Source organism: Diabrotica virgifera, chromosome 1, assembly GCF_917563875.1.
Source record: "Diabrotica virgifera virgifera chromosome 1, PGI_DIABVI_V3a".
NCBI lineage: Eukaryota > Metazoa > Arthropoda > Insecta > Coleoptera > Chrysomelidae > Diabrotica > Diabrotica virgifera.
Window position 1 is genome coordinate 232,106,375 of NC_065443.1, and position 13,216 is coordinate 232,119,590.

The following is a 13,216-nucleotide window of genomic DNA, read 5'->3' on the forward strand; positions in this document are numbered from 1 at the left end:
TTAGTGATTTTTCTCTTAAGTTAATAGTTTTTGTTATATAAGCGATTGAAAATTTTGAAAATTGCGAAATCGGCCATTTTAACCCAAAATCGGACATTTATCTAAAAATTTCAAGTTTCCAAGGTAGGTAGATTTCTTTAAACATTGATTGATGAAATCCCAAAGAGTTTTTTGCAATACAATATCCGAAACCCCTTTGCTTTTTAATTGCTAATCAAGCGCGCGCGACACTGTAGTGTAAGTGAGGACGCTTGAGTTGGCATAAATTCATTATCTCGATAATGAGCAAATTTCAAGAGAAATCCTCAGACAGGTTGATTTTTATTTTTAAATTAGGACTTTTTGGCATATATATAATACTAGTGACGTCATCCATCTGAGCGTGATGACGTAATCGATGATTTTTTTAAATGAGAGTAGGGGTTGTGTGATAGCTCATTTGAAAGGTTATTTAATTCTCTATTCACTAATATAAACATTAACATAATTATTTATACAGGGTGTACAAAATTATTTTTAAATTAACTTTGATTAAATTTGACAAATAGAAGAAAAAATTTTTTTGTACACCCTGTATAAATAATTATGTTAATGTTTATATTAGTGAATAGAAAATTAAATAACCTTTCAAATGAGCTAGCTCACACAACCCCTACTCCCATTTAAAAAAATCATCGATTACGTCATCACGCTCAGATGGATGAAGTCACTAGAAATAAAAATCGACCTGTCTGAGGATTTCTCTTGAAATTTGCCCATTCTCGAGATAATGAATTTATGCCAACTCAAACGTCCTCATTTATACTATAGTGTCGCGCCCGCTTGATTAGCAATTAAAAAACAAAGGGGTTTCCGATATTGTATTGCAAAAAACTCTTTGGGATTTCATCAATCAATGTTTAAAGAATATCTACCTACCTTGGCAACTTTGAAATTTTTAGATAGATGTTCGATTTAGGGTTAAAAATGGCCGATTTCGCAATTTTCAATCGCTTGTATATAACAAAAACTATTAAAAGAGAAAAATCACTGAAGACCTTTTCTGTTTAAAATTATTAAAAAAACCTAAAAAAACTTTGTTCGATGCAAAAAAAATAATTTTATGAAAAACCCCTAATCTTTCCCCTCGCCTGACAAGGTCTTATGCTCTTCAGAATCGCCCGTCATTGTACACATTTCTACTAAATGACTTACTCAAACACATACTTAAATTTAAACCTTACAGGAGAAAGTTTATTTTACCCCTAAACTATGGACTTTTCGATTCACCTGGTAGATACACGTGCACGGCTGATGCCTGCCAGGTCATGGTTTTTAGCCTTGGTGTGCTATGAATTATCACTAGACAAATTTCTAGCCTTACAACTCGGTTTATGAAGAGGATCTATTTAGGCTCAAAATGGGTATGCTCATTAAGAAGATCGTCAAAGATGAAAAATGTATTACATTTTTATATTATTCGTGGACATTAAAGGAGACCTAATGGCAAATATCACATTTTTACAAGACAGAAGACACATGTTAACATCACGAAATTATTTGTGGTTTTAGCATCAATTCCAATTTAGATTAAAAAATAAAATTATAATCAACACATAGAAAATTTCATTTTATTTGATAAAATAATAAATAAGATAGCCACTGTTAACAATAATACAAAAGTAGACAATCAATTCAGATTAGGTATCCTCTACAGGTAATAAACATTATAAACCTTGCAATTAAGTAAAAACTTCTAGGTGTAATTGGTATATTTGTACAATTATTGAAATTCCTATAGACCAATATCTCTTCTAAACACTCTAGGTAAAGTCTACGAGAGGATACTCAAGGAGAGACTCATAAAATTCCTAATTAGAAACAAATCATATCATTCCAAATTTCCAATATGGATTCAAAGCTGAACACTCCAGACATAATGCATTGATTGAAGCAGGTATTTTCATATCTCAATCCATTAAGAGCGTAGGCGCAAAATTTCGGGCCAATGCTTTTTAAATGCATTCATTTTTTTGAATCCTGAAAAAACTAATAAATATTTTTGAAACTTAAACTGAGAATGAAAGATTACATTATTACCGAAGGCCGAAAGTCCCTTAGAACAAACAAGAAGTTTTTGAATGATATATTTGAAATTAAAAATCATACTCAATTTTCCCTTCTTTTTCACTCCTGCAACTTATTAGGATAATCATTATAAAAGTTTTCAGGGACTTTCGGCCCTCGGTAATAATGTAATATTACATTCTACGTTTAAATTTTTCAAAAATACTTATTAGTTTTCTCAAAAAAAAGTACATTTCAACTTAGAAAAATATAGACAAATATGTATATAGCATCGAATAAAGAAGGTTTGGAGCATTAGAAAAGCAAAAAAAATTAGTCCGTATATTCGCTTTCTAAGCGTCTTTTGAGGGGTAAACTGCTAAAGGTATTTTACATATGCCACGAAAACACGTACTAATCTAACGAACATGCTGCACGTGCAGCATGTATGTATACGTACCTTAATACAATTTGGTGTTTTTTTTTTAAATATGTACTCAAGAAAGTAATCATTTCAGATTTTTTTAGATTAACAGTCAAAATTTTACTCATTTTGTTCATTTAACTCAGATTACTTAGGTCTCATTGATAAAGTAGTAAAAACGGTTTAAATAATTACACTTTTATAAAAGAGAACTTTTTACAGTGCTAGTCAAAAGTCCGTACCCCCTCGTATCTTCTGAACGGTTATACCTATAATAGTGAAATTTAAAGGGAGGAAATAAACGGACGTAAGCTTCTTAACTAGTCATGACAGGTGACGTAATAATGACAGATTACGTTACAGAGCCACTGTGGCCGATAATTTTAAATGGGAACTTATGGCAAGTGATACCTCGTTTGAAATGTATTCAAAATACCTATTCAGTCATGCTAATTTTTTTCGGTTTTAGCTGATTTCGATTTTGGTGAATAAATGAAATAAAAATAATATTGTAGTTTCGCATTTAATTAATAAAAATTCAAATGTCCGCCTATGGTTTTTTTGTCAAAAAAGTTGACGTTTTCCAATTCTCTAGTAGTTTTTACGTCAATGTCAACCTTTATTGACAAGTAATCATATGCGGAATTTTAAATTTTTATTAATTAAATGCGAAACTACAATTTTATATTAATTTCATTTATTCATCAAAATTAGCTTAAACCCAAACAAAATTAGTATGACTGAATAGATATTTTCAATACCTTTCAAACGAGGTATCACTTGCCATAAGGTCCCATTTAAAATTATCTGTCACAGTGGCGCTGTAAAGTCATCTGTCATAATTACGTCACCTGTCATGACTAGTTAAGAAGGTTACGTCCGTTTATTTCCTCCCTCCAAATTTCACTATTATAGGTATAACCGTTCAAAAGATACGAGGGGGGGTACGGACTTTTGACTAGCACTGTATAATAAAGCGTTTTCATTATTTATAGGACCCAATATAAAATTATAAACTATTTTGTTGTTTCAATTTCTGTAAGAAAAGAATTTTGTAATTGACTTTTTTAGAAGCATATTTTCTCTCTCTCTCTCTCTCTCTCTCTCTCTTGTCGTTTCCCCATTGCTGAGGATCATGATTTCTTCTAATACTCCTAACAATGTTTCTCCATTGGTCACTATCTTCAGCTGCTCTAAGAGCTTCGCAGAATGAGAGGGAACATTTTCTCTAGCGGATTTAATCTCATACAAATCAAAGAAAATATTTAAAATGGTATTTACGGGATCTTTCGATCAGCAGTCTAATGCTTTACCACTGAGCCACAATAAATTTGTAATTATCGATTTGTTGACGTACTTAGAAATGGAATCCAAATGTCATTGCATTAGTCACATTTTTAAAATAGTTTGAAATTAAAAAAATCGATTTATCCAAATAATAGCAGTTAAATATTGCTTTGTTAGCTAGTTCTCAGCTATTCTGAAAATTTCAGGTGCCTAGGTAGCCTAGAACTATGTTTAAAATCGATTACAAAATTTGCGGAGTCCGTGTCACCGACCAAGCCAAGTATATAAAAACGTTTTAAAATGGTAACCCGTCTAGATATGTTTATTATTTGAGTAATTTTACAAATATACCAATTACACTTATCCTTCATTGTAAGTTTTTTACAATAAATTCAGATTCGGCAATCTCTCCAGATAATAAACATTATAAACCGTGTGCTATGAGATTATTTTCAAGTTCTCCATAGAAGCAACGTTCTATAAAAGACCAATCTATCATACAAGAAAAACATAAACCTTCTCTACCGCTCGATCTCAACCTTGCAATCACATCCACACGGTAAAGTAGTTTCTGTACGACGATCTGTTATAATTACTAAAAAAATTAAATTGAGAATATGATTAAGGTTTAAGCTATTACTTCCAAAATTGGCACAAGTAAACAATAATCTACAAACAAGATAATTCAAATTAAAACAGATGAACTACGACTTAACAGGTAACATATTTTTTCTTTTTCTCATTCAATGGATACAGACTATGAATGAAAAGGCAAGATTAGGGGCTACTTTGAAGTTTTTCTTAAAAAAAAATGAGATTCCAATGATAATTTTTACTGTACAAAGATTACGTCCACATTGAAAGCTATATTAATCAGAACTTATAGAAAAAATGAGAATTGACAATAGTAATGAGTTAGTGTTACTGAAAATCATTTTGCAAAATCCACTTACTAACAATATATACATGAGATTCCCAAAATAATCTTAGCAAAATCGCATTTGGCCGGGTGGCGTATTTCCGTTTGCGTTTTCATTTCACGACAGCGCGGTTTTGAAATAGACACGGAAACGGCAAGACATATTTGGTTCCAAACAAGTGTTGATTTGAAAGAGGTTTGTACAGAAACTCTGAACTACTCACGGGTTTGTACCGAAATATGCGGCGTTGGAATGCTACATACCATTGCACAATACTACGTCTATTCGTTTCATGTGTTGTTTATCAATTTGCATGTGTAAAAAAACCACTTTCAAATCAATGTATTTGTGTTTTCTACTACTTTAAAATTCCAAATTTTTTAATATTTACATATCGAAATGACTTATTTAATCAAAAAATTATTATTCGTTAGATCTGTGGAAATAAAACAATTTCGCGATACCAAAGTTTCCTTCCTTTTTCTTTATGAGTTTTCAAGAAACTCAAAGTAGGTAGTACCAAAAGACTATCGTTAAAAAACTATTATGATACGTAAACATTTTTGAAGTGAATACAATACTTCTTATTTCGAAATGTTCAATAACACTTTAATGTTCTATTAAAAACATATTTTAATTCCAACTGAATAATTTGTGATTCTGCAGATAGGAGCTATTTGTGATAAACAGTCGAAAAACAATAAAAAAAAACCGGTGACAATTTAACACGTACTTGTGATTTTATGTGCGTGTTTTTAACAGAACATTAAAGTATTATGGCGCATTGCAAAAAACGTATACGTATCATATTTTTTTAAGATAGAATATTTTGGTACTACTTTGAGTTCTTTTAAAATTTATAAAAAAGGAAACTTTGATATTACGAAATGTTTTATTTCTACAGATTCAACGAATGAAAATTTTTTGGTTAACAACGTCATTTTGCATAAAGTTGGTATACATATAAGAAGTATTGGTAATAGAGTCGATTTACAAAAAATAATGGCGTAAACATTTTTGAAATTTGAAGTACCTAGTATAAAACACAAATACATTTATTTGAAAATGCTTTTTGTACAAATGCAAATTAATAAACAACACGTGAAACGAATAGACGTAGTAGAATAGATCTATTTCGCACTGGTATGTAGCATTCCAACGCCGTATGTTTCAGTGCAATACAAACCCGTACGTAGTTTGGGAGGTTAGCTCTTTCAAATCAACACTTGTTTCTCACCAAATATGTCTTGCCGTTTCGGTGTCTATTTCAAAGCCGCGCTGTCGTGAAATGAACACGCAAACGGAAATACGCGGCCGGGTGTATATCTTCAACATTTCACAGAAATCCATTGAATGAGACGTAACAATTTGAAACTTAAGATCTAGTAATAAGGATAATGATAATAACATACACAGCATTGTTTCATATAAATTCCTATGTGTTAGTTGAAAAATAGTTAATATAAAATATATTATATAAAAATTTAAGATAGATTCCTAAAAGAGTGAGAAATTTAAAAATCATCATCCAGCGAAAATAAACACTTTTGTAAATGTATATATAAAGAGCAAGATGTAGTCATTTAAGGCAAACACACGTTACTCATTTATCACATATAGTTATATTTTAAAGTAGTTCCTCTAAGGGTCAGTGAGTCATTAACTATCACGACTTTTGAGATGCCATCTCCGGGGCCAAGGGAACGGCCAGTTGTACTGCCGCGGCAACGGACCGCTAACGTTGCCTTCGAAGTATAGGAATAACGAGAACCACCATTCACGGCCCAGCAAATTGCTTGGAGAATGTTGCTAAAACAAAAGAAATTGTTATTCGAGTTATAAGGAGTTTAAAAAATATAGTCATTTCTTTACTTGGCTACTAACTGCAGTCACATCCACCCTATTCTCCAGATTTGGCTCTGTATGACTTCTTTTTGCTTCCAAACTAAGTACATTTTGGGTACTCAGTACCCAGTACCCGAGTACATTTTCAATAAAGTACTCGGTATTCGTCCCCATAGCATATGGGCTAATATACCCGGTACCCACGTTTATCACACGAGTACATTTTCCGAGTACTTTTTGCATGTCTAAACTTGTCGCATTTGGGAGAGCAATTTAATAGCAACACGCAAAAACTAGTGATGGGCGAAATGATTCATTTGCATGTTTCGAATCATTGAATCAACTCACTATGTATAATGTTTCGAAACAATGATTCGAAACATTGAAACAATTGACTCATGTCATTGTACCCGATTCTGTAACTTCATAACTATCATTGTGTGTCGCTATGCAAATATCGTCGCCGTAGTACTATAACTTGATAACTCCAAAATTTACGTTTTTAAGATAACTAGTTCACAAGATGTATTTTATTTGTCTCCATACTGTGTAAAAACTTGATAACTCGCTCCAAACGGGTTAAGTATTTATTTATGATTGACGAAAGTTGATAAAACTCAAATGCCCCTAATATTCATTGCTAAATTGACAAGATGATTATCAAGATATTTTTAAATCGAAATAATCGTGAATGCGACATACACTGAATGGTACAACTAGCTAACTCTAGTTATATAGTTGTAGCACGTGCTTTTCTGAAACCATTGAGCCTACCATGTATTTGCTATCTGTTGATTCGGTCATAGCCACCTTTACTTTACAAGCCATGAAGAGAAAAAGGCAACGTCGCAATTGATAACGTCGGTAGTCTGACTTTTGGACTACCGCTTTCGAAACTACGATTTTAAAGTACAAATTCTGGTAAAACTTATAGTATTTTTTGAGTCGAACAAGAAAATATTATTAATTAGAAGTTTGTACAAAATAAAATTAAAAGTAATTCCTTGTCAATAACGTTTATTATACAAAAAAAAAACAATAACAAGAATATAAATGGGATTCATTTTTTTCGAATCCTAGGAAAACTAATAAGTATTTTTCAAAAATTTAAACGCAGAATGAAAGATTACGTTAGGACCGAGGGCCGAAAATCCCTGAAAACTTCTATGTTTATTTTAATAAGTTACAGAGGTGAAAAACTAAGAAAATTTAGTGTGATTTTTAGTTTCAAATATGTCTTTCAAAAAAAACTTTTTATTAATTTTAAGGGACTTTCGGCCGTCGGTAATAAAGTAATCTTTCATTCTGCGTTTAAATTTTTCAAAAATACTTATTAGTTTTCTCAGGATTCGAAAAAAATGATCACATTTAAAATACATTGAAAATTTTGACAGGCGTCAAAATTTTGCATTTTGTTCCTTTCCCCTTAAAGTTTGTCGCACTTATTTAGAAACACCCTGAATTGATAAAGAACAAAAATCTAGTTGTTAAAGTAGCTAACTTTTTTTATTATCCAACATAAGCGAATTAATCAAAAAAACAGAATGTTTAAGAAAACCGGAGTTTATAGATGGGTTTTAATTTCAGTATTTTATAAATGCCCGGTACACAATAAAAATTTAACTTGTTAGCAACAATATTATTACAGCGGTATTGTTAAAGAATTAGGCTATAACATTAAAAAAAAGAATGTGTGTGTACTTTGTACGCACGTAAGAAGTTATACTTCTATTATTTGATTTCAACGAAATTAATATACTTTAAACAGTTTATTTATATTTTATTTAAATATTAAACTAATTTTAATACTTACTACTTCTCAAATTTTTTTATTAAAACAGTGCCAAAAATTAAAATAATAAAAGAATAAAACACACACAAATAAACACATTGAAAAATGCCACAAATGATTTCTGAACAATGTCGGAAAAATTTTTAACTAAATACGTATTTTCTGAAAAAAAAAATATATAATAAATAAACTTACAATCATAAAATGTATAAAAAAAATAAAAGTTTCCATTGGGGTTCGAACCCGCTTATCAGCGCAAGTAGTATTGAAATTCATTCACCTTAAACTTTTACCCACGGAGACCATGTGTCATCATGTGCGAAGATCAACTAACTAAACGGATTAAACTTTTGACGGTTCTGAATTTAACCAAATTATTTTGATTTTGAATTGAAATTATTTAGAATTGAAATAAATATTCAAATACAACAAAACACAGAGTAAGAAAACAATATATTAGGTGAATATTGATAGAAATTTTGATGGTAATCAAATTATGTAAATCAAAGCATTACATACTATTTTGGTAGGTTCTTTTTAAATTTTCCAAATAGGTAGGTACCTATGAAATTTTTTATTAGGATACTGAAACATTTACAATTATTACGTACCTGTCGCTTTTAAAAACTATTTAAAAAGTCAGTACAATATTATAAACTTGCTTTTTTCTCTGCCATCACAACAATAAAAACTAATATACACAACATTAATTTGTTTATCCAAAATATCCATATTGAACAATTATTGACAGATGATTTTAACACCCAATCAGATCCCGTATAACGTTTATACCATACTGCCTGTGTGCGCATGCGCGCAGTATTATGAAATTTTACTCTCAATCGCGCCTAAAGAAGTATAACTTCAAAAATCACTTAAATCGGCCAACAGGTTTAGGAAATATAAGACATTAAAAATGACAAAATTTTTAAGTGGACGGATTTCTATAAGCACGCAAGTTTATATAAAAATATATTATATTGAACTAAAATCATCCGAATAACATACCTTTTAATGTTCTTTATAATTTGGAGCACGAAATATTGTAAAATGTTTCAGTTTCTCTGTAAATACGGTGAATATTATTTAAAAACAAATGAGAACTGTCAGAATTAATGAGTCTACCAATAGATGTTGCCAAGTTTCAACTGCATGGCTTGTTAAGTAAAGGTGGCTATGATTCGGTTCATGTTATGTATATATTATCTTTTTTTTATTGTTATCAGCATCAACCACTTTGGGTTATTAGCTGTACTGTCATTGATACATGGTTACTTAAATCTAATAGCATTTTGATTATTACATAAGTTCACATTTAGGTAACAATATCATAATTTACAAATTAAGAAAGGGGTTTACAAAATGTTAACAGTGGTTATAGTTTGTTTAAAACATTAATGTCTTTCAAATAATTAAACAAATGTGTAAGCTTACAGTGTCATCCTAAGACTGCTTTTATATTGAGAGGTATGGAGTGTTTTTGTCTTTCATTAATATATTTTGGACACTCTTTTAATATATGTGTTACATTGATGTCGCAATTACACAGGTCACAAATAGGGCGATTTGATTTAGAGATTAGTAAGCTGTGAGTAAGTCTGCTATGCCCTATGCGTAAACGATTTAGCTTCACGAACAGTTGGCGATTTAGGTCTATCTCACACCAAGGTTCAATTGAGGGCTTTATTGTGTGTAGAGATGATTGTGGAAGATTCCATTCGTTTTCCCATTTGTTTAACACTTTTTATTTAAGGAATGGTTTGTAATCGGAAACAGGCACTAAGTTCACTAACACTGAAGACGCACTGTGTATTGCTTCTCTGGCATGGAAATCTGCTTTTTCGTTTCCTTGAAGTCCAATGTGTGATGGAACCCATATATAGCTTACTTGCTGAATCGTGTTCTTCAGTAAATGTAATTGTTCTTTTATTAAAATACTTATAGGATTACTTGTATATAACTGTTCGTATGTAATGCACTGAGAGAGTCGGTAATTATGACAGATTTTGGAATTTTTTGAGTATTAATGTGAATGAGGGCTTGCAGAATTGAATATAGTGTTCCAGAGTAAATACTGCAAGTGGAAGATAATTTAAATTGTAATATAGTGTTTGAATCTACAACTGCCGATCCCACACCATCAGCAGTCTTAGATGAATCTGTATAAATATAACAATGATCTGGAGTATATATCTTTAATACCTTTAAACCCGTTTATCTCAGAACTGCTAATTTCGAGTTATCAAGCTATAGTATTAAGGCGACATTGCAACGAAACATATTTCGTGATGATTCGTATTCTGTTAAGGCACATGACCATGACAGCAATTGTTATTTTGTTAAGTACTGTTGTGGTTTGTGAGGATTGTTGGATAACGATAGAAATTTTAGCTTGTTGAACATAAATTTATTTTTTTTTTGTATATAGTTGTAGGGTGGAGGTTAGTTGTTTAGTCTGATTTTATTTGACTAGGTTTTTTTCTCTAGGGCAGGGCTTGGATTTCCATTAACATTTTTTTAAATGAATATCAGAACAAAAATGGGTAAATTGTACGGGGTGTTGTTTATATTGAATGAATAGCCCTCGAAGAAATGCTCTAACTGATGGAAACTTTGAAAAATTAGTTATTGTTAAGCCATTTTTTGAAAATTTTTGAACGCAATATATGGCCGTATCTACAATAAATGCGATGAATACCCAAGTGACACACAGTTTGGTTTCCGTAAAGAGTTTGGAACGAGAGAGTTTGGGATAAACGTACTTGTTCATAGATTTATGATATATCTGTATACTAAATTTACAATCAAGATGCAGTAGAAATAAACAAACCAAGACACATTCAATGCTACTAGAAGCCATCCCGAATCATAATTTACAAGGTATAAACTTTGGAAATCATGATTTGGGATTTACAATGCATATACATTGTAAATTATGATTCGGAAGTGCTCCTAGTAGCATTTCACGTGTTTTGGTTTGTTTATTTCTACTGCATCTTGATAGTAAATTTAGTATAGACATGTACTATTGTTTTATTTACTTCCAAAAGGCATTTGATCGTGGTGAGCACTGTATATTGTTTTAAGAGACATATTCTAAAAAACTGATTCCAATACAAGATCCAGACCCAATAATATATTTTCAGAAATACAGTTTCTGAAAAACAAGAAGGAATAATTTTTGTGAACGGTGAAGTCATCAATAATTTGCGATATGCGGACGACACAGTACTCATAGCTTCTACTCAAGAAAATCTGCACACATTACTTGACAGTGTCGTTGAGAGCTGTAAGGAAGCAGGTCTGAAACTGAGCATACAGAAAACCAAAATACTCGTAATAAGTAAACAACAAAATATAAAACTGTCTATATTATGTAAATATTAGCAAACTTGGGCAAGATGATCGTGTTTCTCGGTCTTACTTTAAGGTTGTGAGTCTTGAACTGTGAATAAAAGTGGTCTAAATCGCACTGAGAAATTCACGAATGTTTTTTAACTAAAAAACCTGTTTTCATCCTACACTTCTACGGTCCTCTATTCTGTCCTTAAGGATCAGTTGTAGCATTCTATCAGGGCCGGTTTTAGGGTTTTCAGCGCCCCGGGCAAAATAAAATTTGGCGCCCCTTCATTTAAGAATATACAAATTTACTGCAAATATAAAAAAATAGGAAAAAATTAAAATTTTACCATAAAGAACTATGTAAAAATATATTTATTTAAAAAATAGTACGACAGTTATTATTTATAACTTATCCACCATAGGGCATAGCATAACGAGCACATTTGAAGTTCAAGCGACGAAGGAGCGAGGTAAAAGATAAATGCACATTGTCAACAAGCAGAAAAAAATGTGTGTAAATAACTATTTAGATGGGAAATAAGCCACAACTAAATTGAAAAAAATAATTTTATTAACGTTTCGACGCCCAAATCGGGTGTCGTTGTCAAAATACAAAATACTGCTAAACAAAAATATTGTTGCTTAGTAAAAAATTCTTCTAATAATTTATTTAATCTGACTCATTTATATCATTTAATGTGTATAAATCTTCTACAATACCAAAAAACATGTTAATTGTGCGCAAGATATAGCTGCATCCCCAATAACTAAATTGAGGGAGTGGCATCCACTTAGCATAAAATAGCAAGAGGATATTCTTTGCAAACGCGAGCTTGTACACCTTTATTTTTTCTCTTCCTTTTAAAGCCGTTGGCATATCCTTGGCCTTACAATCATCTATGTAAATTCAAATAAAATCATTCATTAATTTTTTTTATTATCTCATGAGCTTTTTATGATCTCTATGACTCGATACCTATAGATCCAAGCTATGGTTCTAGGTATCGAGTGACTAGGACAAACAATACTAAATTCAACCCGGTACTGTGGGATAAGAACATCAGTATAAAAACAAAAAGAAGAATATAATATAACACCATGACAAGAAGTATTCTGAATAACGGGTATGAAAATTGAATAAAAAATACGAAAACCAAATGCAAAATAAGAGCAACAGAGATGGAATACCTAAGTAGAAGCTGTAGAAGAGATAGAATAAATATCATAGAGATTAAGAAAATAATGGTAATGAATTCAAGAGATAATAGACTACATAGAACAAAAGAGATTAACCTGGTACGGACATGGCAGAAGAACAGACCAAAATCGTTGGTTAAACAGAATAACAGATTGGAGCCCGATAGGAAGAAGGAAGAAAGGCAGACCCCGAAGATCTTTTACCTACAGGAAGAACCTACAGGAAGGGGACTGACAAAACAGAAAGAACTGAAGAGAACGGTTGAGTGAAATAATACAGTGAAAACTATGGAAATCCTTATATACAGGCTGTTTCTAAATCAATGCCACAAACTTTAAAGGGTAATTTTATATGAAAAAATA

General features: G+C 31.2%; 1 protein-coding gene across 8 annotated transcripts in view; it reads right to left on the reverse strand.

The window, feature by feature from the left end:
- Positions 1-1,590: 1,590 nt before the first annotated feature.
- The window catches only part of LOC126879065 (phosphatidylcholine:ceramide cholinephosphotransferase 2-like), a 520,373-nt gene continuing 508,747 nt past the window's right edge, over positions 1,591-13,216 (reverse strand). For all 8 annotated transcript variants that reach the window (XM_050641958.1, XM_050641959.1, XM_050641965.1 and 5 more), the window contains one exon: positions 1,591-6,486. In XM_050641958.1, coding sequence (XP_050497915.1) covers positions 6,337-6,486 — 150 coding nt within the window. In that variant the 3' untranslated portion in view covers positions 1,591-6,336. The remainder of the gene's footprint in view (positions 6,487-13,216) is intronic.